Below are 19,611 nucleotides of genomic sequence, written 5' to 3' on the forward strand. Positions count from 1 at the left end.
TTCCCCCTTCGCTGTAATCTCCACTTTCAGTCCGTTGCAAAAGGCCATGTGAAATTGTCCTTGACTCTTTTAATACACTTCTGGGTACAATTAGGTTTTCTTCTTCTTTTTGCAGTATTTTGAATGAACTATTTAAATCAGGGTGGGGAACTTTTTTTGGTTCGGGGGCCGCTGACCCACAGGAAAATCAGTCGGGGGCTGCACACAAGTGAGAAGCCAAAAAAAATCAAACCTCACTGACGTGGCCCCCAACTGAGAAGCAGAAAGACACTCCCCACATTCCCCTCACACAGCAGAGCCTAGGGGGGCCCGGCCTAGTAGATTTTCTGTGCTCCAGCCCTGCTGTTGGGCAGCAGGGGGGGCGAGAGAACCAGTGTGGGCTCCCCAAAGCTGTGGGGGGGGGGTGCTGAGCCTTGGGCCCAGATCCAGGCAAACTGGGGGCTGCATCTGGATCCCAGGCCTGAGGTTCCCCGCCCCTGATTTAAATTTACCCCGAAGTTTATGTTGTTCAGCTTGGCTTCACTCGCCATCAGTTAGGATGTGCTGGTTGGCTTGGTTTTTGGTGCGACTTTGTGCCACACAGGTATGGTACAGGTGGCATTTGGAGATGATATCTGTGCATGCTATTTATGAATATTAACTTGTTCAGAAGCACTTAAGATACTTGTATTGGAGTTACACTAGCACAGTGCCCTGAAATAACATGCACATTGCTTATTTTAACCCATACATAAGGTGTTCGACATTTTTAAAATGTCGCAGTTTCCATTACATGAGCACCCACACAGTTCCTCTTGTCACCACGTGACAGTTACCAAGGGGTCTGAAATCCCAGTATGGATGAGCCCAAAAAGAGAAGCAAGGCCAAAGTTTGGGTTTCAAATGTGGATCTAAGTGCTCCCTGTAGTAAGATGAAGGCCTAAAACGAAAGCCCATGTAGCACAAGCCCGGTTTGAGGCCTGAGGCCTAGCTAACAATGGTCAAGAACAGGGTTCTCTCTAAGGTGCGCGTCTGTGCGGGCATGCAACAAAAATTTCAGCCCCACCCACCTCTTCAGCAGAGCTGCGCAGCCATGGCCCCAGCTGCTCCTGGGGGAACAGCTGGGCCGACCACGCAGCAGCTGGGTGCTGGAGCATGGGCTGTGGTACTAAAAATAGCACTACGGCCCCAGCTGTGATCCCATCCCTAGCAGCTGCCATGCAGCCATGGCCCAAGCTGCTCCCACAGGTGGGGCTAGAGGGTGGGTGGGTGGCTGCCCCGTATTCTGGGACTGTTGCTGGGGCCACAGTGCAGCTGCTCCTGGGCCAGGGCAGTGGTGCTAAAAATAGCACCACGGCCTCTCTGGTGCAGCCATCACATAGCCCAGGTAGAGCGTGGGAGTCCTGGTCTGCAGCAGGTCTGCTGGGGAGAGTCTCTGGCAGCAGGAGGGTCACTGTGGCAGGGGTGATGCTCTGGCAGTTGGGGGCTGCTCTGGCGGCCCGGACCACATGGTGAGGGTGGGGCTGCCCCATGTGCCACAGCTGGAGCCGGGCCATGGTGAGTCTGTGCACCATGCGCACACGACGTCAGTATTGGTGCACAAGACAAAACTCACTCCGCTCACGGATGGAAAATCTTAGCGGGAACACTGGTCAAGACCTTGCTAATATCAAAACTAAGCTGTGAGCAAGAGGCAGGCCCCTGCTTGCAGAACTTGGCTCGAACAGGGCTGAGAGTGCAAAACACTAGCTGGTAATAGGCCCAGATGTAATTGGTCCTAAGGTACCGACTGTAAAACAGTAATTGGTGCTGCTCAGGAGTTGAAAGCACATTCCAAAAGGATGGTACCACCAGCTTGTTAAAAAAGACCTTGGTACCCACTCCCCCCAGATACAGACTCTGGTAAGGGTTTAAAATGACAGCATGGTGGATAGAAATGATGTAATCAAACCACGAGGTGCAGGGTGATGGGCGGTATCTAAGTAGCATCAGAGGGTGGCAACCTGACACGTCAGGAGTAACGTGTGACTTGTTTGTACCTGTATATAGAGTGCTGTCTTGGGCGGGGGACAGTCGTCCAGCAGTAGGGTCTCCCACTGGTTGCGCTGAGTCCATTGTTATGGGGTAGGAGACAAATCGCTTGATCATTGTCTTCGGTCCACCCTCTCTGGGGCCACTGTCGGCAGACAGGATACTGGGCTAGATGGACCTTTGGTCTGACCCAGTATGGCCGTTCTTATGTTCTTATCTGGGGTACACATGTGTAGTGATGTGATAGAGTCTACTGACAACTATGACTGTACTTCACTTCACAATAAACCTGGCCGGGTGCCTTTGATGCTGATGTGATCTGTAATCTTTGGGGGCCCCCGCGGGTCTACTGGGTCGACTAATTGTGCAAGTCAACACGGCAAACATCGAGCACACACGCTGGCATCCTTCTGGTTATCTTCACCGATGGAGCCAGAGGCCTGCCAGACACCACGGCAGTAAATCCTGACCTCCTACATCAGTGACCCTACTACACTTACCTTTGCAATTAGGTCTTTATCGCACACAGGTTACATTGGGACTATGCCGCTTTACCAAGCTAACTGTAACTCCGTATCCCAGAAGATAGCATAGTAGGAAGTTTTCATGCTTGTTGTGAGAGTTCAAAGCACCCTAAACTCTTGTTTTGCATCCCATGGATTGTCAGAAAGTCTTTAATTCTAACCTCCTTGGCCCCGGCCATCTCTAGCATTCTAACATGGCTTTTTTTCCCTTCAGTTTGTCAAGAAACTTCGATAATATTCCAGGAATATATAGCATTGCTTTTTCCCTGTGAAGACTGCAGGATAATAGTGTAAATTTCTGATTTTATTTTTATTTTTAAGGCTTCTGCTTGGACATGTATGGACAGTCGACTGACCTGCTTTTCCACCTCCAAAGGGTGTGCAAAATAGCTGCCACTCTTAATTTCCACCATCGCCTTGCATCTGAATGCAAACCAGCTTGCCTTCTCTTTGCAGGAAAGTTCCTCTTAATTAGTTTTCCAGTGAGTCATGGCTAGATTCCCTTCCCTCCAGGAGTGCCCTGTAAGAAAGGCTGTGGGTGGACCGGCTGAGCTATAATCAGCATGGACAAAGTATTGATTAGCAGAGCCACGCGTGAACCTATGAAGAGAGTCACTGATTGATCGGCAAGGCTTGCTTTTTGGCAGGCAAGCACCTGCTCACCGGTTGCAGGAGGCTCTCTGGCAGCAGAATTTTCTGTCTCAGCAAACACTTGGCAGTAGCAAATTCCTCCTCCTGCGAGGAAATTCTGCTTGTCTACGCAACCGTGATTTCATTGAAAGAAAGGGGCAGCAGTCAGGCTGCTGTGCAGAGCAGTTGATAGGGATAGACCAACCTGCTCCAACAAATGGTAAATCTTCTGGGTCACGGAGTTACAGTTAGCTTGGTAAAGCGGCATTCCTTCACTGTAGCGTCACTGCACATTGTCCTCTAGAGAGGAAGCAAACAATGCGCTGGTGAACAAGCTGCTGGCAGCTCACATTTTAATGCATGAGTTTTTCCAGGTCTCGTGCTGGTTCACTTTTTCCTTTTAGGTTTCAGTTTTGAAAGTGGCGGTTGTTACAGTCCCAATGCTAACGCTGTGCTGTAGCTTCTGCCGCAAGGACAGAACTCTGGTGCAGGCTGGTAAGATCCCTCGCAGCTTTGTTTTGGTGGATTTGCTAGCCTTATCTGTCTGCAGTGCTAATAGAAGTTCCTCGAAGTTCTAAGGCAGCATCTGGACTTTTTGAAATCCAGCGTGCCCCTCCACTTGGAAAGCTAGCAATCGTTTTCTGGCAGCCTTAACGATTTGATTGCCTCCACGTTTTAACTTCAGCCTGGAAAACCACACCCCTCTGCAGTGCCATTAGGCAGAAAGTATCAGAGGGGTAGCCCTGTTAGTCTGGATCTGCAAAAGTGACAAGGAGTCCTGTAGCACCTTATAGACTAACAGATGTATTGGAGCATAAGCTTTTGTGGGCAAAGACCCACTTTGTCAGATGCATGTAGTGGAAATTTCCAGAGGCAGGTATAAATATGCAATATCCTGATAGAATTTACCTCGTTTTCTCTAGTCTGATTCTTGCCTGAATAGTTATACCTGCCTCTGGAAATTTCCACTACATGCATCTGACGAAGTGGGTCTTTGCCCACGAAAGCTTATACTCCAATACATCTGTTAGTCTATAAGGTGCTTCAGGAATCCTTGTCGATTAGGCAGAAAGCGTCCTGGAGTGTGTGTATTGTTTGCCACCGTCTTTGGAAGGTGGAAAGCATGCGACATGTTGTTGCAGCCATGAGTAGACTCAAACTTCGTGATTAGCCTTGCAAACATGCGGGCGGTGAGGAGATGTCTTAGCCGTGCCCAGACATCAGGATCATAACGCCATTGTGTTGGGTCCTGCGCCTCATGTAGGAAAAGTCCTTGTGTTCTAACAGTATCGTTTGTTTATTTGTTTTGTTCCCCCAGTGTCTAGGCGGCAGAGAGTCAGTGAAACGCTGTGTGGGGCAAGGAAAGCGGATGAGGGAGCCCTGTGTGTGAACAAAGATGGATTGGCTGTGACAGTGTGCCTTAGATGGGGAGAGCATTATGATGAAAACTTCCTGCCGAGCTGGCCTCCACAGGGAAGCACTGAATTCCACATCTTCTGCATTCCATCAAGTCAAACGGTACAAACAGACCCCGTTAACACATGTCGGCCTGCTCCTTCATTCCCTGCTTTGTGTGCCAGTCAAACTCTTCTAAAGCCCTTGTTTTGGAGGGCCTTTGCCTTTAAGCAAAATATTCACAGTACTTCTGTGGAGTGCAAATTGTTCCTTAATATTTGTTGTTAGATAATGACAGCTACCCAGTCATTATTGCTGCTTCGGTACCCTCGGAGAAGTCTTTGGAATTTCTTTTTTTTTTTTTTGGTAGCAACAGCTGTAATTTCATGGGGATACAGCATCAGAATAAAAATATAATTGGAGACTGGGTTGCTGGAGTAGGCTTTGAAATATGTAGGGAGCTTGAAAAAGAAACCTCGGTGATCAGTAGGGTGGTCCATTTGCCTAGAAAGTGAATAATTAGATTAGTACAAACTTAAATTTTGCTTGAAGTGGACACGTGTTTCTCTGACTAAATTCAATTGTGTCCTCCTTTTTCAAATATTGTTGCTTACAAGGCAGTTCTGAGCCTCCGCGTGGCTACTTTTCCAAGTGCTTTTGTGACTGAGAACAACTTTTGTATCGCTGCATTTGAGACATGCAAATTACAAACTACAACGCTGGATTCAAGCTAATAATATCAACTTCTTTCTCCTTTTTAAAGCTGTTGAAATCTTGTAATCTTCCTGACTCGGTGGGGAAGTAGCCAGCCTTCAGCCTCTCAGACCTGTGTGCATGTGAAATATAAATTCTGAGTAATAACTTTCTTCTCTGGGTGGAGGGAGCGGATACTCCCTCAATCTGTTGTTGACCCACAGCCAAATCTTGCACTCTAACTTGGGCAAAACTCCCACTGACTCCTGTGGGACTAAGTTGTCTCTGTGTAATCGGTAGGAATGTGTTATAGCCAGCTCTGCTTGCTCCCACCCCATGTCCATCTCTGTACACTGGAGGAAGGGGAGTGGGTGGTATAAAACCAGACTTACTGACGTTATGCCATCCAGAGATTGGCCTATGCAAGGAGGGTTCTTTGGAATGCCCTGTAGAGCAGCTTTTAGGCTGCTTTGCTCTGCCTGACCAGTGCAGAGGGAACAGAATCTGGGCCAAATGATTTTGGGGGCGTCCAAAGATGTGACAAATGGGTTGATTAGAGCCACCGTATACTTTACTAATAACTAGCTCTGACCCTGCAGTCTGCATCTCCAAGTGGTTTACAAAAGTGCTCAGGGCCATTACTCCCATTTTGCAGATGGGGAAGCTGAGGCACAGGAAGACAAAGTGCCATGTCCAAGGTCATGTTTGGCCGTTGGTCCCAGTAATTTGTTTGACTTTGGCCTTTTATAGTCTCCAACAGCTTGGCCATGGGAATTGCACACGAGAGCTAGTCAAAGACATTTTTTTCCCCTTATGGAAAATTTCAGTGTTTGAGCAGAAATGTGAATATTGAAATGTTTGGCATGGAGCTACTATGGGGCCTTATGGGAGTTGCAGTTTGGGTGCCTCGTGGTCTTGTTCTTCTCCAGAGACCAGATGAAATCGCCTATCATGTACTATGGCCGTCTCTCTTGAATCATAAGTGTTCCTGGTCATGGTGCATTATGGGGGATGTAGCTGGATTGGGGAGCCTGGCCCGCTTCCATTCATCTGAAGACGTGAGTTGTGCCCACGGAAGCTCACGATACCATCTTCATTTTTTGTTAGTCTCTAAGGTGCTGTAAGACAATTTGTTGTTTTTTAAAGTTTTTCCAGTTACAGACTAACTTGGCTACCCCTCTGAAACCACAAAAAATGTGCATGACAAGCTGAGCGGCCCTGAACAAGGGAGTTTGTCAGACCAGGGGAGGTCAGCCTGGTTGCCTCTAAGGTGTGCGCCTGCACGGGCGCTCACCAAGAATTTGCCACCTGTGCATCTTTTCTTAGAAGAGCCATGCAAAGCCATGGCCGGTGACTGCCCTGCTCCAGGAGCTGCTGGGCAGCCACTATGTGGCCCTGGCCCTTCCCTGGGGTTGGAGCGGCCGCCAGGGTGGGCCGCATGGAGGCTGCTGGAGCTGGAGCCTATGCGCAGTACTAAAAATTGCATCATGGCCCTGGCTCCAGTCCTGACACACAGGGCAGTCTCCCGCCATGTGGCCGCCTCTGCGTGTTGGGGCTGGAGCTGAGGTCACAGTATTATTTTTAGTACCGTGGTCCGAGCCCTGGTCCCAGCTGCTCCTAGGGTGGGACCACATGGCGGGCAACCGCCCCACATGTTGGGACTGGAGCTGGGGCTGCCCGAAGTGCTAAAAATAGCATTGCAGGCAGCCCAAGTTCTAGTCCAGGCATACGGTCCTGCCTCTGGAGCACCTAGGATCAGGGCTGCGTGGCGACTTCTGGGGCTGGGACCATGGTACTAAAAATAGCACTACTGCCCCGGCTCCAGCCCCCACAAATGGGACAGCTGCCTGCCACGTCGGAGGCAGAAGGAAAGGGGCAGAGGCAGAACTAAGGTGAAGGTGGGGTAAGGAGACAAAGGGGCTTGTGCTGAGGAGAGAGGAAGGGGGCCAGAGCATGAGAAGAAAAGGGAAGGCACCAAGGGGCAGGGCAGAGGAGAGACAAATGCCAGGGGTCCAAGAGGAGAGAATGAGGGAAAGGGCAGGAAGGGGGAGGGAAGGTGTCCGTGAGGGTGGGAGAGGGGAGGGGACAGGGTGATGCTGGGAGAGAAAAGGGGAGGGAAAATGGGGCAAGAGGGAGGAAGAGAAGTGGGGAGGAGTGGGTGCCAGGAGAAGAGGGGTTGAAAGGAGGGGTGGGCATGAGGAAGGCAGGGGATGGAGCAAGTCATGTATGAGGGCACAAAGGGGTGTGAGGAGAACTGGGGCAGAGGGAGGTGAAGGGTTGGGCACCAGGAAGGAAGAGGCCAAGGGGGGCAGTTATTGGGAGGGAAGGGGGAGGCACCAGGAGGGTGCAAGGGATTGTGGGGGGTGAAGCTGAAGGGCAGACACAGGGAGGGGAGAGACAGGCACCAGAGGGCAGAGGAGAGAGGCAGGGCAGGTGGGAAGAGGAAGATGTTAGGCTAGGGGATGGGGAGGGGGGCTAGAGGAGGGGTGGGCACAGTGGGGAAGAGAAAGGCGGGTGGCAGTGCCCAGGAAAGCTCCTGGTACCATGTAAAAGTTTTGTTAGTCTATAAAGCGCCACCAGACCAGTTTTTGTTTTACCTTAGAGATGTGTAAAGTGCCCCTTTATCTCAGCGGCTTCAAGACAGAATGGTCATTTAAATAACAGTGTAGCTAATTATCCTACTGCTGATCCTTTTCCGGAGGCTTCCAGGTAACGTTCTTGCCCACAGTGCCAAGTGGCCCAATTGTCCGTTAACCAGGTGCCAAAGGTTCCAGCTCCCGCCCAGATAAGGTGCATGTCGTTGTCTGGACGAAACAATCCGAAACACCTTGAAAACGTATAGCAGAGCAAAACCAATTGACTTTTAGAATAAATAGCACAAGGGTAAGACCCGGATCACATGACTCACTCTTGTATTTCTCTCCATATGTAGAAAAACCTTTTCCTGTGGGAGGACGGTCTTCCTGTCACTCTGCGTCCACAGGAACAAGCCCCACCCACTGCCAGCCTGGATGCTGCCGCCCGGGCCTGGCTGGCCCTGACCTCCCCTTCCCTGCAGCCAGGGGAGAGCCCTACCTGCCACGGCTGGCTTGGCAACGGCCCGCCTCTGGTGGCTGGAGGGGGGCTGAGAGACCATGGCCTGCGCCGTCCAGCAGCCAGAGGGTGGCCCAGAGGCCGGGGCTGTGGTGGGGAAGGGGTGGTGGCCGAGAGGCCGGGGCTAGCTGCAGCCAGGGAGGCTGGGCGAGTGGCAGGGGCTACTGTGGCCCCGGTTCTCCCATTCCCAGCGGCCTCAGGGAAAGTCGGGCCTGCCTATCCCCAGAGACGGGGGGTTGGCGAGTGTAGCGAGCAGGGGGAACCGCCTCCTAGTAACTCATTAAAAACCCCCTCAGTTTAAAAAATGTCCCTGCAGCTGCCACAGTAGCGCTTGTGCAGCGCTGGAATGCTGTGACACATCGCAAGTTGGGGTGTGCAGCTCTGTTCATGTTGTGAGCGAGTTCTGATCAGCAGAATCTTGTTTCTCTTCTAGATTCTAGCAGGAGAATATGTGCTGGTACTCTGGAGTGGGGAGAATAGCTGGTTCATCTAAAAACCGGCTCTGTCTTTGCTAACTTCACATTGCAGTGGATGAGAACTATTTTTTTTTTTTTTTTGCTCCCAAGAAACTTTGGTGCTGTAAAGTCTGTTGGTAGAATTTGTTTGAAATGCAACTTGCTGTCTCCCCAGTGACTGAAAACTTTGACACTCCGATGGCACCACCAGGCTGTGGGAATGAGTACTCTCTAAAGTTATTAGGAGTTTCAGTAATTGTAAACGAGACCTGGTGTAATTGAACTTTACATTCACATGTGCCAGTTATTCTTGCAATAATGCTTAACTATATTATTACTTCCTCATGTGTGATACAATGTGTTCAGCCTTCAGTGGTATTCTCCACCAAGCCTAACAGTAACCGAAATACCGGAGGTAATGACACAACTTAAAAACGCAGAATGCATAATAGATAATTCTGTGATTTTACTCTTTCTCTTGCCATAAAGCAGAAATAGCCTTGAGTAGCTGAACCAGCTCTACTGGCAAGGCATGTTGGAGTAATTAGTTTAGTCCTATTTATTAATACTGTGCCTTACTTTCAGCAGCAGTCTCCCTAATGAAGGATGGTTTAGTGATTGCCCAGCTTAGTGCATGTCAGAAAATAAGTGAGAAAGGAGCGAGGAGGCTTTGTTCAATCTTACAAAGTTCCTGGAACAATAGAAATTTCATCTGAGAATTTTACTTTCTACTTCCAAGTGACTGGACTCCAAAAGGCAAAACTGTCTGTAACTGTACATGTCTCTCTCTCTCCCCATGGGACCCGTGGTGCCCCAGAAATTGCTTGATTTCTGTAGTGAAAGGCAGCACTTCCGGGATCCAGCATGAAGAGGCGCGAGCGCCACCTACTGTATCACAGGCTCCATTTTCTGCACGCAACAGCCTGGATGTGTCTTGGTCGTCTCTCTTCCAAGACGGTTAGTGGCCTCACCCTGACTCGCTTCTGAGTGTGGCCTGAGAGGACGCAGCTGATCGGAAAGTTGGCCAAGGGGGAGATTGGCCTTGGCACTGCTTTAGTCCAGAGGTCTGGTGGTATAAGGCCGACCAATTGTGCTTTTAGATCTTAATGTCAGGTACTTCTGGAACCAAGCTGGGAGGAGAACAAAGCAGCATGGTCCCAATGAGAAAGAAGTGGTCTAGGCCCAATAAAGGAGTCTAGATGAACTTGAATTGTGCCCAGTAGACCTGGGGCAGCCACGTTCTACACACACTGGAGCTTCTGAGTGGCCGTGGGGTAGTGAAGCCCAGTGCACTAATCCAGCCTGCTGGTGACAAGCACATATGTAACTGTGGCACTGTCTGGGCTCCAGGTCTGGGCTCCAGGCTGGGAGCAAGGGGATGGATTGGAAAGAGGTTTGGCCATTTCTGCTACTTGACGGACTCCTAGCAGCGCAGGATCCAAAGGGACCTCTAGATTGTGCATCTTCCGGGAGGGTGGACTAGCCCCCCCATCCTGTCAGTACGCAATGTGCCTGCACAGTACACAGCCTAGCTCTCCGATCTGGTGGGCACCACACACCCTTCCCTCTGCTGCCACGACGGTCAAGGTGGTGAGCAAACCTGGAAAGGAAAGGCAAGGCTGCTTTCTCGCCTTGGCAGTGATTCAGTCGGGGGTGGTTGTCCCCAAACACTAGCGCACTTCCCGCTGGCGATGGGAGTGAAGGAGTTGTAGCTTCTAGCAGACCCTCGCGGCTGAACGTGACGCTTGTTGCTCAGCCTCTCCTCAGCAGCAGGGGGTCACTACCCTTGACTGAGCTGAAGGATCAACTCAGGATGACCCTGGGGTACCTGAGGGGCATCATACAGCGCCTCTGTTGTGATGTGAGAGAGGGAAGGAGCCCAGCTAGCCTGTTGGTCCCGGGTTGGATTCAATAGGCTGATGGTTAGAAAAACCTCTTGTATGTTGTTTGGGCGTGTTTGGTCGGTAATTCACACCACAACCACCCTGGAGTTCCATGATGCCTTTAAGAGACTTTGCACAGTAGAAAGGCAAAGGTAGAGATGCTGGTTTTGGAGCATCTGGCTCTCACTTGCTGCAAGTGATCGCAATGAATTTGATGACAATTAATTCCTTATTAAATGGGAAGAAATTGTCCTGGTTTGAAAACAGGCTTTACAAATGTAAAAATTTAAAGCTGTTACCATGGAAACATACCCTACCGCTGTTCCTGTCATGGGCTTGTGTGACTGCCCAAGGAGACCAGAGACTGAAGGCAATTAGTCCTGCGTCTCCCCCATGGCAGCATGGGAGCTCCTCCCAGGTTTTCCTGCAGTGCATTGTATAAATGCCCACATTGGGAGGAGGGCCAGAGTGTAAGCCAAGAGTGCAATCCAGATGCTGTTGCTGTAATAGAAATGCTACTTCCATTCCGGTTTACCTCTAATTTATAGCGGCTATAGTCTCGTTCAGCTTCATAGTGGCTCCGTTCACAACACTCCAAAATACAGAAGCAAAGAAGGTGACTCCTAATTGGATATCTAGGGGTTTTTTTTCCCCTGCAGTGTGCTCAGTTTTACCCTGCACCGAACTTTGCTGTCTCCCTAAGCAAGTGCATTTCATTGCTTGTACTACGGAAGCGAGTTGACTATATCAGGCAATAGCAGATCACATGGCAGGTAGGGTAGGGATCAATGACTCGATGTCAGGTTGGCGGTCGGTTTCAAGAGGAGTGCCCCAAGGTTCGGTTCTAGGGCTGGTTTTGTTCAATATCTTTATTAATGATCTGGATGAGGGGATGGATTGCACCCTCAGCAAGTTTGTGGATGACACTAAGCTGGGGGGAGAGGTAGATACACTTGAGGGCAGAGATAGGGTCCAGAGTGACTTAGACAAATTGGAAGATTGTGCCACAAGAAATCTGATGAGGTTCAACAAGGACAAGTGCAGAGTCCTGCACTTGGGATGGAAGAATCCCAAGCACTGTTACAGGCTGGGAACTAACCAGCTAAGTAGTAGTTCTGCAGAAAAGGACTTGGGGGTTACAGTGGATGAGAAGCTGGGTATGAATCAACAGTGTGGCCTTGTAGCCAAGAAGGCTAATGGCATATTAGGTTGCTTTAGGAGGAGCATTGCCCACAGATTCAGAGATGTCATTATTCCCCTTTATTCAGCTCTTGTGAGGCCACATCTGGAGTACTGCGTCCAGTTCTTAGCCCCCCACTACAAAAAGGATGTGGATGCATTGGAGAGGGTCTAGCAGCAGAGGGCAACCAAAATGATTAGGGGGCTGGAGCATATGACCTACGAGGAGAGGCTGAGGGAGTTGGGTCTGTTTAGTCTGCAGAAGCAAAGAGCGAGGGGGGATTTGATAGCAGCCTTCAACTTCCTGAAGGGAGGTTCCAAAGAGGATGGAGAGAGGCTGTTCTCGGTAGTGACAGATGGCAGAACAAGGAGCAATGGTCTCAAGTTGTGGTGGGAGAGGTCCAAGCTGGATATTAGGAAAAACTCTTCACTAGGAGGGTGGTGAAGCACTGGGATGGGTTACCTAGGGAAGTAGTGGAGTCTCCATCCCTAGAGATTTTTAAGTCTCGGCTTGACAAAGCCCTGGCCAGGTTGATTTAGTTGGGATTGGTCCTGCCTAGAGCAGGGGGCTGGACTCGATGACCTTCTGAGGTCTCTTCCAGCTCTGTGGTTCTATGATTCTAGGTGCGATCTTTGTAATCGCTGCCCTGCCCGCTTTCATCATTTTTATAAAACCCCTTTTCCATAGATAATCAGTAACTGGTATCAAGAGGGGGAGAGGGGCTTATGGCTTGGTTAAAATGGGAGTGGATCAAGGGTCTGAACTAAGTGAAAGCTGTAAGAACACTGGGTGGAACCTAAAATGCTTGGGTGGGGAGGGGAGATGTTTCTATCCAGAATCTTGTTTCCATGACATTTTAGAGAAATTCTAATGGGAACCCTTCTGCTGTTCATGGGGCTTATCGGCACAGCAAGAGGGTGCTGGCAGGATTCTCACAGGGTGAACTGCAGTGACATCGCAGGTCGGGGACCATACAATTGTTGCTACCCCTGCAGCCATTCTGGTGCCTTTTCTGGCCCTGTCCCATATGCTGGGCCTTATTCTCATGACCCTGACATTTAGGGGGATGTGAGCCCCGTGCAGTGCGTACAATAATCATTCCTTTGCTATTGTTTTCTAGGGCTTCTGGCATGCACTTAAAGCCATACCTCAAGTTACAGAAGAAAGAGCCATCTCCTGACACAAGTCAAGATTCCCCGAGAAGCTTGCATAGGAATCCGCAAAGGTCAGCGCAGGTGGGAAAGTCTCCAGAGAACTGCACCAAACTGAGCATTTTACCGACGTCCCCGGTTGTGACTCCATCTCGACAGCCTTTGGGAATTATTTACCCTAATACTATGTGCAATATGAGTGGGAAAGCTCTCGCGGAAGGCCCCAGCGTCGAGAAGAAGCAACATGCCCCTTCTGCCACAATCCACCAGGGGGACGAGGGAGAAGGGCCGTTGGATATCTGGGCTGTCGTGAAACCCGGGAACACCAAGGAAAAGATTGCCTTCTTCGCAGCCCAGCAGTGCAACAACCGGATGGGCTCAATAAAACTTAAAAGCACCTGGGATATAGATGGAAGAGTTGCCAAGCGCAGGAAGAAATCTATGGATCTTATAAAAGCAAAGATTCAGTTGGAAAGGATGAGAGAGGCCAACAGGAGGTTCGCCCACCCTGAGCCTTTTGCGTGCGGCATTGAGCACTGTTCTGTCCATTATGTTCATGACAGTGTTGAAGGGGTATTCCCAGGGCGCTCCTTATCTGTAATCGAGATGGTCGCGTTCCTGGAACACAGAGCCAGCGGTTTGCTGGCCGACTGCACCAAAAGCTGCACAAACGCTTCCACAACAAGACTGAGCGGGCAAGGAAAAGGCGCCCCTCCCGCCTCGGAGCCCCTCTCTGCTGCCGGGGCCTGCGAGGCGCACGTGGAAAAGGGGAGCTGTGAGAGCGGGGAGCAGCAGACCGAGCCTGTGCGGGTGCTGGACATGGTCGCAAAGCTCGAGTCGGAGTGCCTGCGGCGCCAGAGCGAGCGCGACGCAGGGAGCCTGTCCCGGAACAACAGCTTCCGGCGGAACATCGGGCGGATGTTACTGGCCAATGGCACGCAGGCCGAGAGCGACGCGGGGAAGGCTTCTTCCAAAGTCCTTGGCCGGGAGGTAAGTTTGGAAGATCCTGCTACCGTGGATGAGGACGGAGAGAGAACAAAAGGGGGCCCTTCGGCTGCGGCTGAATTATGGGGAGGTGCTGGCTCTGCTCGGCAGTCCTTGGCGGCGGCAGCTGTGGATAGCCACAGGGTCAACGTCGGTGTCAAGCTTGGTCAAGAAACCTCGGTGCGACCCAGCAGCAGAGGTGATTCTGAAATGATCGGGGCACCTCTGGGGTGTGTCTCTTCTGCACGGCCAGTTGGTGGGCCGTCTGCCACCGCGCAGAGCCAGGGTGCGAGCGTTGGTTGCTTGGCTAGCGAGACAGGGCCTAGTCCTCATCTGAGTTCACATCCGGCGAGGAGAGAGTCTTTATGCATCAGTATATCAGTCACCAAGACAGAGAAAGGGTGTAGGAAAGAGCAGCTTTCCAATTTAAGCGTGGGGGAAGATTCGCTTCCAGGGAGGCTGTTCTTTCCGCGGCCTGGTCACCACGCCAAGCGGGAGCACATAGGGGTAGGGGTCAGTACTAAAGAAAAGCCAAGAGTAGTGGGCCAAAGGGAGGATGCCGCCGAGGTTGTCAATGCGTGTGAAAGAAACAGTGTTTCCGTAGAGCCGTTTGCCCTGCCGGTGTCGCCCACGGAAAGCGCTTTGCAGGTACTTGACGCTGCCTGCTTGAAGAGGCAGGTGTCTCATGACTTTCTGGAGACCCGATTTAAAATTCAGCAGCTTTTGGAGCCTCAGCAGTACATGGCCTTCCTGCCCCACCACATCATGGTGAAGATCTTCAGATTGCTCCCCACGCGGAGCCTGGTCGCTCTTAAATGTACTTGTTGTTACTTCAAATTTATCATTGAGTACTACAACATCCGGCCAGCTGATTCCCGCTGGGTCCGGGATCCGCGCTACAAAGAAGACCCTTGCAAGCAGTGCAAGAAGAAGTACGTGAAAGGGGACGTATCACTGTGCCGGTGGCACCCCAAGCCCTACTGTCAAGCTTTACCATATGGCCCAGGGTATTGGATGTGCTGTCACAAGTCTCAGAAAGGCATCCCTGGATGCAAACTAGGTCTTCATGACAATCATTGGGTCCCTGCTTGCCACAGCTTTAACCGCACTCTTCACAAGAAAACCAGAGGCGGCGTGGACGCGGAAGAGGAATATTAGCGCACATACACTTTGCTGTGAGATGATACTCTTGGGGGGGGAGGAGATTTTCATGCTCTGTGCTGTTTACAGTGTACATAATTGTGTTTTCACAGGGCTATGAAACTGCACATACTTAAACACAAGAGCCTTTACCTTTTAGATTACAGGTAGCTTTTAGCCCATCGTTGTAAATAACACTATTAAAAACGAATTGTACATATAGAGTCTACAGCTGGCTGAACAACTTAATCACTACAATGCAGCTATGATAGTGTTGCGGCTTCAGTCATGTGTGTTTTTAAGTGTCTTGTTTCAAAATCTGTATATCCTGTATAATATATGAATGTTTCTGAGAAGAAACTCTAAATAGGTAAAGGTTAACTGTTTAAAGGAACTTCAAATGATTTAACTGGACAACCTTAAAATTAGACTAGAGCAGATTGTTATAGTAGTGTAGCAGTGAACAAAAGAGAAATATTATTGTATAGGCAGAGTATAAAAAGGTTCTTGTCTACCTTACCCATGTTGTCTGGTTTTTTTTTTTTTTTTTTTTTACTTTAATAAAATGCGCATTCTCGATTTGCCTTATCTGACTTACTCGTCTTGTAAAATTTGCCCTGGAATCAAGTGATGTAAAAGTTAGTTTGTACAGTGCTGGAGGGAGTTCAGAGGGGGAGAAAAAAGTATGTGTGGTTTGAAATTAAAACTGAATTTCAAATGTTGTGCTAATGAATGAATTCCTCATCCCACCCGTCAGAAGAAACCTTGGCTTGTGCGCCTTTCCTGTGATATTTCACTGCACCCTAAATGGGAATGAAGGTGGAGGCGACTGTTGAATTCTGAAAGGTACTTTTAGGCCATGCCCACAGCAAACTTAACTTGGGTGGAACTATGCTAACATGGGGCTGGATAGTTCTATGACATTAGATTCAGGTCCCCCTTGACCATGGTTTGGTTCCTGCCAGAAGCCAGGCTAACACTATTGTGCACAGGGTGTTGGGTTGATCACACTTATAGACTCAGACTTTAAGGTCAGAAGGGACCATTATGATCATCTAGTCTGACCCCCTGCACAGTGCAGGCCACAGAATCTCACCCACCCCCTCCTGAAATAATCCTCTCACCCGTATCTCAGATATTGAAGCCTTCAAATAGTTTGAAGGTCCCAAGATGCAGAGAATCCTCCAGCTATGATCTGTACCCCATGCTACAGAGGAAGGCGAAAAACCTCCAGGGCCTCTGCCAATCTACCCTGGAGGAAAATTCCTTCCCGACCCCAAATATGGCGATCACTTGTTACAGTGAATGCTGTTGTGTCCAGTGGCAAGGGAGCTGACTTAACTGGACTCCATGACTGCTCCTCGCAGGTCTTGTGAGTCCGAAGATTAACGTGCATGGACCCTACTCTTGTTTGAACAGCCCTGATTGCTCACCCTTGTACTTCAGAAAGTGTGACCTACGAACATTTTAATCTGTGTCGTTCACTGCCTTTGAAGGGGGATTTTAGCCAAAAGGTGCACTAGACCCTGGGTGGATTATAATGATCTAACTATAAGGCAGAGACAATAGTTTCCATAAGAATCCTGTGTTTTTGTCGCTATCTTACAAAACAGATTCCCCGTTCCATGTGTTGTCGCCGTGCCCAGGGCACTGACAAAGAGTTGCAGCTGGAGCATCCACCCTGTGAGAGAACGTGTGATAGGAGCTGTTTTCCAGAGAGGCAGCCTGAGAAAGTTGTGCCAAGCAGAGTGCAGGCTTGGGAGGTTAATGAACATTTAAAATGTTACCTGGTTAAACACGACTCAGCTGGCTGGGCAGAGCCACTGGTTAATGGGTAAGCAAGCTGGCAAGGCTCGTGCTTACTGGGTAACAAGTTAACCCTTTGCATCTTTAATGCAGGCTGAATGACGTAGCACTTTATTTGTAATGCAGTCTCAGCCAATGAAAACAAAAGGAGGTTCTGGCTTCTTTTTCAAAGCTCCATGTGCTACAGCGGGAAGCGGTTAAGATGAGGGGCAAGATAGAGGACCAGTTAGCTGCCACAGAACAAAGCATATGTACAGGGGCTTCTTTCATACACCCGAACAAGGCAGAGGAGGGGACAAACCAGGTTCACCATGAACCACCGGCTCCAATTCAGCTGGGTCAGAATGCAGCTGGTGGGAGAGAAGCCACGACACCTGAATAGGCCTGGTGGGACAGCAGAAGGCGGCGAGCCGGCAAAGTAACAAGCTGTTTATATCCAAAACCTCCCTGGCCACTTGGTGCTGTACTGGGCGGGTGATCTTCGCTGAATTTCGGCCTAGCAGCAGAAGTGGGTGGAGTCATCAGGCTGCTGATGTGGCCAGTCTGAAAACAGCCATTAGTTCTGTCTAAGACAGGTGCCTGGCATATGTGTGTGTTCGGGCGCCTCTCTGTGGCAGACACCCGCAGTGGCTGACTTGTGCGCTTAACGGCCTTTTGGGCTCCGGCTGCAGCCTCTGCTCTGGGATCCTCCTGCCTCACAAGATCCAAGAACCTGGCTCCAGCCTGAGCCCGAACGTCGACCTGGATGACGCCCCTTAGCACAAGCCGTGCGAGCCGGAGCCAGTCGCAGGTGTCTCACTGCAGTGCAGACATACCCTGGCCCTGTCATTTATCTTTATGGAAAGGGAGGGTGCTGGCCCCCGGCTGAAGGGGATGAGCAATTTAAAAAGGGGCAGAGCAGCCTCTGTGCACCCGTGTTTCTGCCCCACAGGGCTCGCACCTGCTAGCCACCCCAGCACGGTGTTTCAAAAAGTAAAGCATGTTACAATGGACTTATCCATGGCCACGAACCCACCAGTTCTGTGTCCTGCAGTTAGAAACCAGGGGGTTAAGGAGGTGCCTTAGGTTCCGGTCCACCTGGGATACTTCCCCTTGCCTGGGCCGCGTCAAGGCCATGGCATCTAGGGCCTCTCAGGGAACGGAAGAGTGTCCCTTGGTCATTTGTGCTGCGACGTCACTGGCAGGCAGGGGCCTCGCTCCTTCTGCTGGAGGAAGGGGGTGCTGAGGTAATATCTCCTCCCCCCTCCGCCCCCAGCAGAAGCTAATGTAGACAAGCTTTGGGCTGGGAAAGGAAGTCTCAGAGCAGCTATGGGAAATACAAGGTGGAACAGTTTGTTTAGCATAAGGGCACATTGTTTAGCATCAGGCACTGGATCCTTGACAGGCACTGGATCTGTTCCCCCTGGCATTTAGCTGTGGTGTGGGGGATTCCTTCCCCAGCCCTGAAAAAGGCACAGCGCTTCTGCCACTAAGGCTATGTCTACACTAAAGGGTTTTTGCACAAAACCAGCTGTTTTTGCACAAAAACCCATGGAGCATCCACACCTCAAGCACATTTTTGCACCAAAAAGGAAAAACTTCAGTAAATCGACAGGACCGAGGGCTTTTGCTGATAGGGTTATTCCTCTCCCCACGAGGAATAACTCCTTTTTGTGCAAGAGTTTGTTAGAGACAAGAAACTGCCCCCCCAGTAAAAAAGTTTGGCCAGGCCGCTCTTGTTCTGCAGTACTCCTTGAGAGAAACCGGCCGCACCCTTCCTGCATACCATTGCCTTTAGAAAAAGGAAAGGTGTGAAAAGGGGAAAATAGCCTCAGACTCTCCCACCCGTCACCTTGGCGTGAGAACTGCGGGGCTTACCTGGTCGCATGAAACCTGCACAGTTTCGGCCCAACCCCTGGGACACAGACCCCCCCACTTGGTGACCATTGGGCCATATATGGTAATATGCAAGTGTGGGAAAGCGATGTGCAGATTTGGGGATAAATACCCATGGCACAGTTTGCTCGAGGAGGTCTTCGCAACACACGTACCACCGTGCGTGTGCCTTCTCGTATACTTCAAAGCGCTGCCGGCCTGATCAACCGACCAGCCACCTCCCCCGACTCTCGGGCGTAACCAAGGCCTTCGCAACCGAACCGATATCTGTGAAATGTTCCGTGTGCTGTGTAAGTTGGTATGTAGGATTTGATTTTTTCCTGTTGTATAAGCTTAGTGTTGTAGTTGTTTTTGGGTAGTACATAAGAGTTTGTAGTTATCACAGTTATTTAATTACTGTAGCTGGATATTTTAAGATTAGAGACTATTCCCCTTGCCATTCCCATCCTTATATCTCTGACATGTTTTACTAGAAGCCATAGAATAAATATAATAAATACTGTAAATTCATTATTAACACGTCTATTAAAAATCTTAGAATAAATACTATAAATTCACCTCTGTCATAAATAAATATTTTTTATTTGATAAAACTGTCCACCTGGCTCTGTCCTTCCCCCCTGGGGTATTCATTATCGGACCTGTGATTCTCGCGACAGAGTTCTTGTGCAAAAAGCTGTGTGTGGACGCTTAACAGGGGTTTCTTGCACAAAAAGCACAGGTGCTCTCATGGCCATTCTGTGAACTTTCTTGCGCAAGTGCGTCCGTGCAGTGTGGACGCTCTCTTGCGCA

The 19,611-nt window shown here is 50.0% G+C and overlaps 1 protein-coding gene across 23 annotated transcripts in view; it reads left to right on the forward strand.

Moving 5' to 3' along the window:
* The window catches only part of FBXO34 (F-box protein 34), an 81,053-nt gene extending 61,677 nt beyond the window's left edge, over positions 1-19,376 (forward strand). For 19 of the 23 annotated variants that reach the window (XM_075926261.1, XM_075926263.1, XM_075926264.1 and 16 more), the window contains 2 exons: positions 4,483-4,682; positions 12,984-19,376. In XM_075926261.1, the coding sequence (XP_075782376.1) occupies positions 4,603-4,682; positions 12,984-15,156 (2,253 nt within the window). In that variant the 5' untranslated portion in view covers positions 4,483-4,602 and the 3' untranslated portion in view covers positions 15,157-19,376. The remainder of the gene's footprint in view (positions 1-4,482; positions 4,683-12,983) is intronic. The other 4 variants (XM_075926266.1, XM_075926265.1, XM_006120111.3 and 1 more) reach the window with 1 other exon arrangement.
* Positions 19,377-19,611: the final 235 nt, after the last annotated feature.

This window comes from Pelodiscus sinensis, chromosome 4, assembly GCF_049634645.1.
Source record: "Pelodiscus sinensis isolate JC-2024 chromosome 4, ASM4963464v1, whole genome shotgun sequence".
NCBI lineage: Eukaryota > Metazoa > Chordata > Testudines > Trionychidae > Pelodiscus > Pelodiscus sinensis.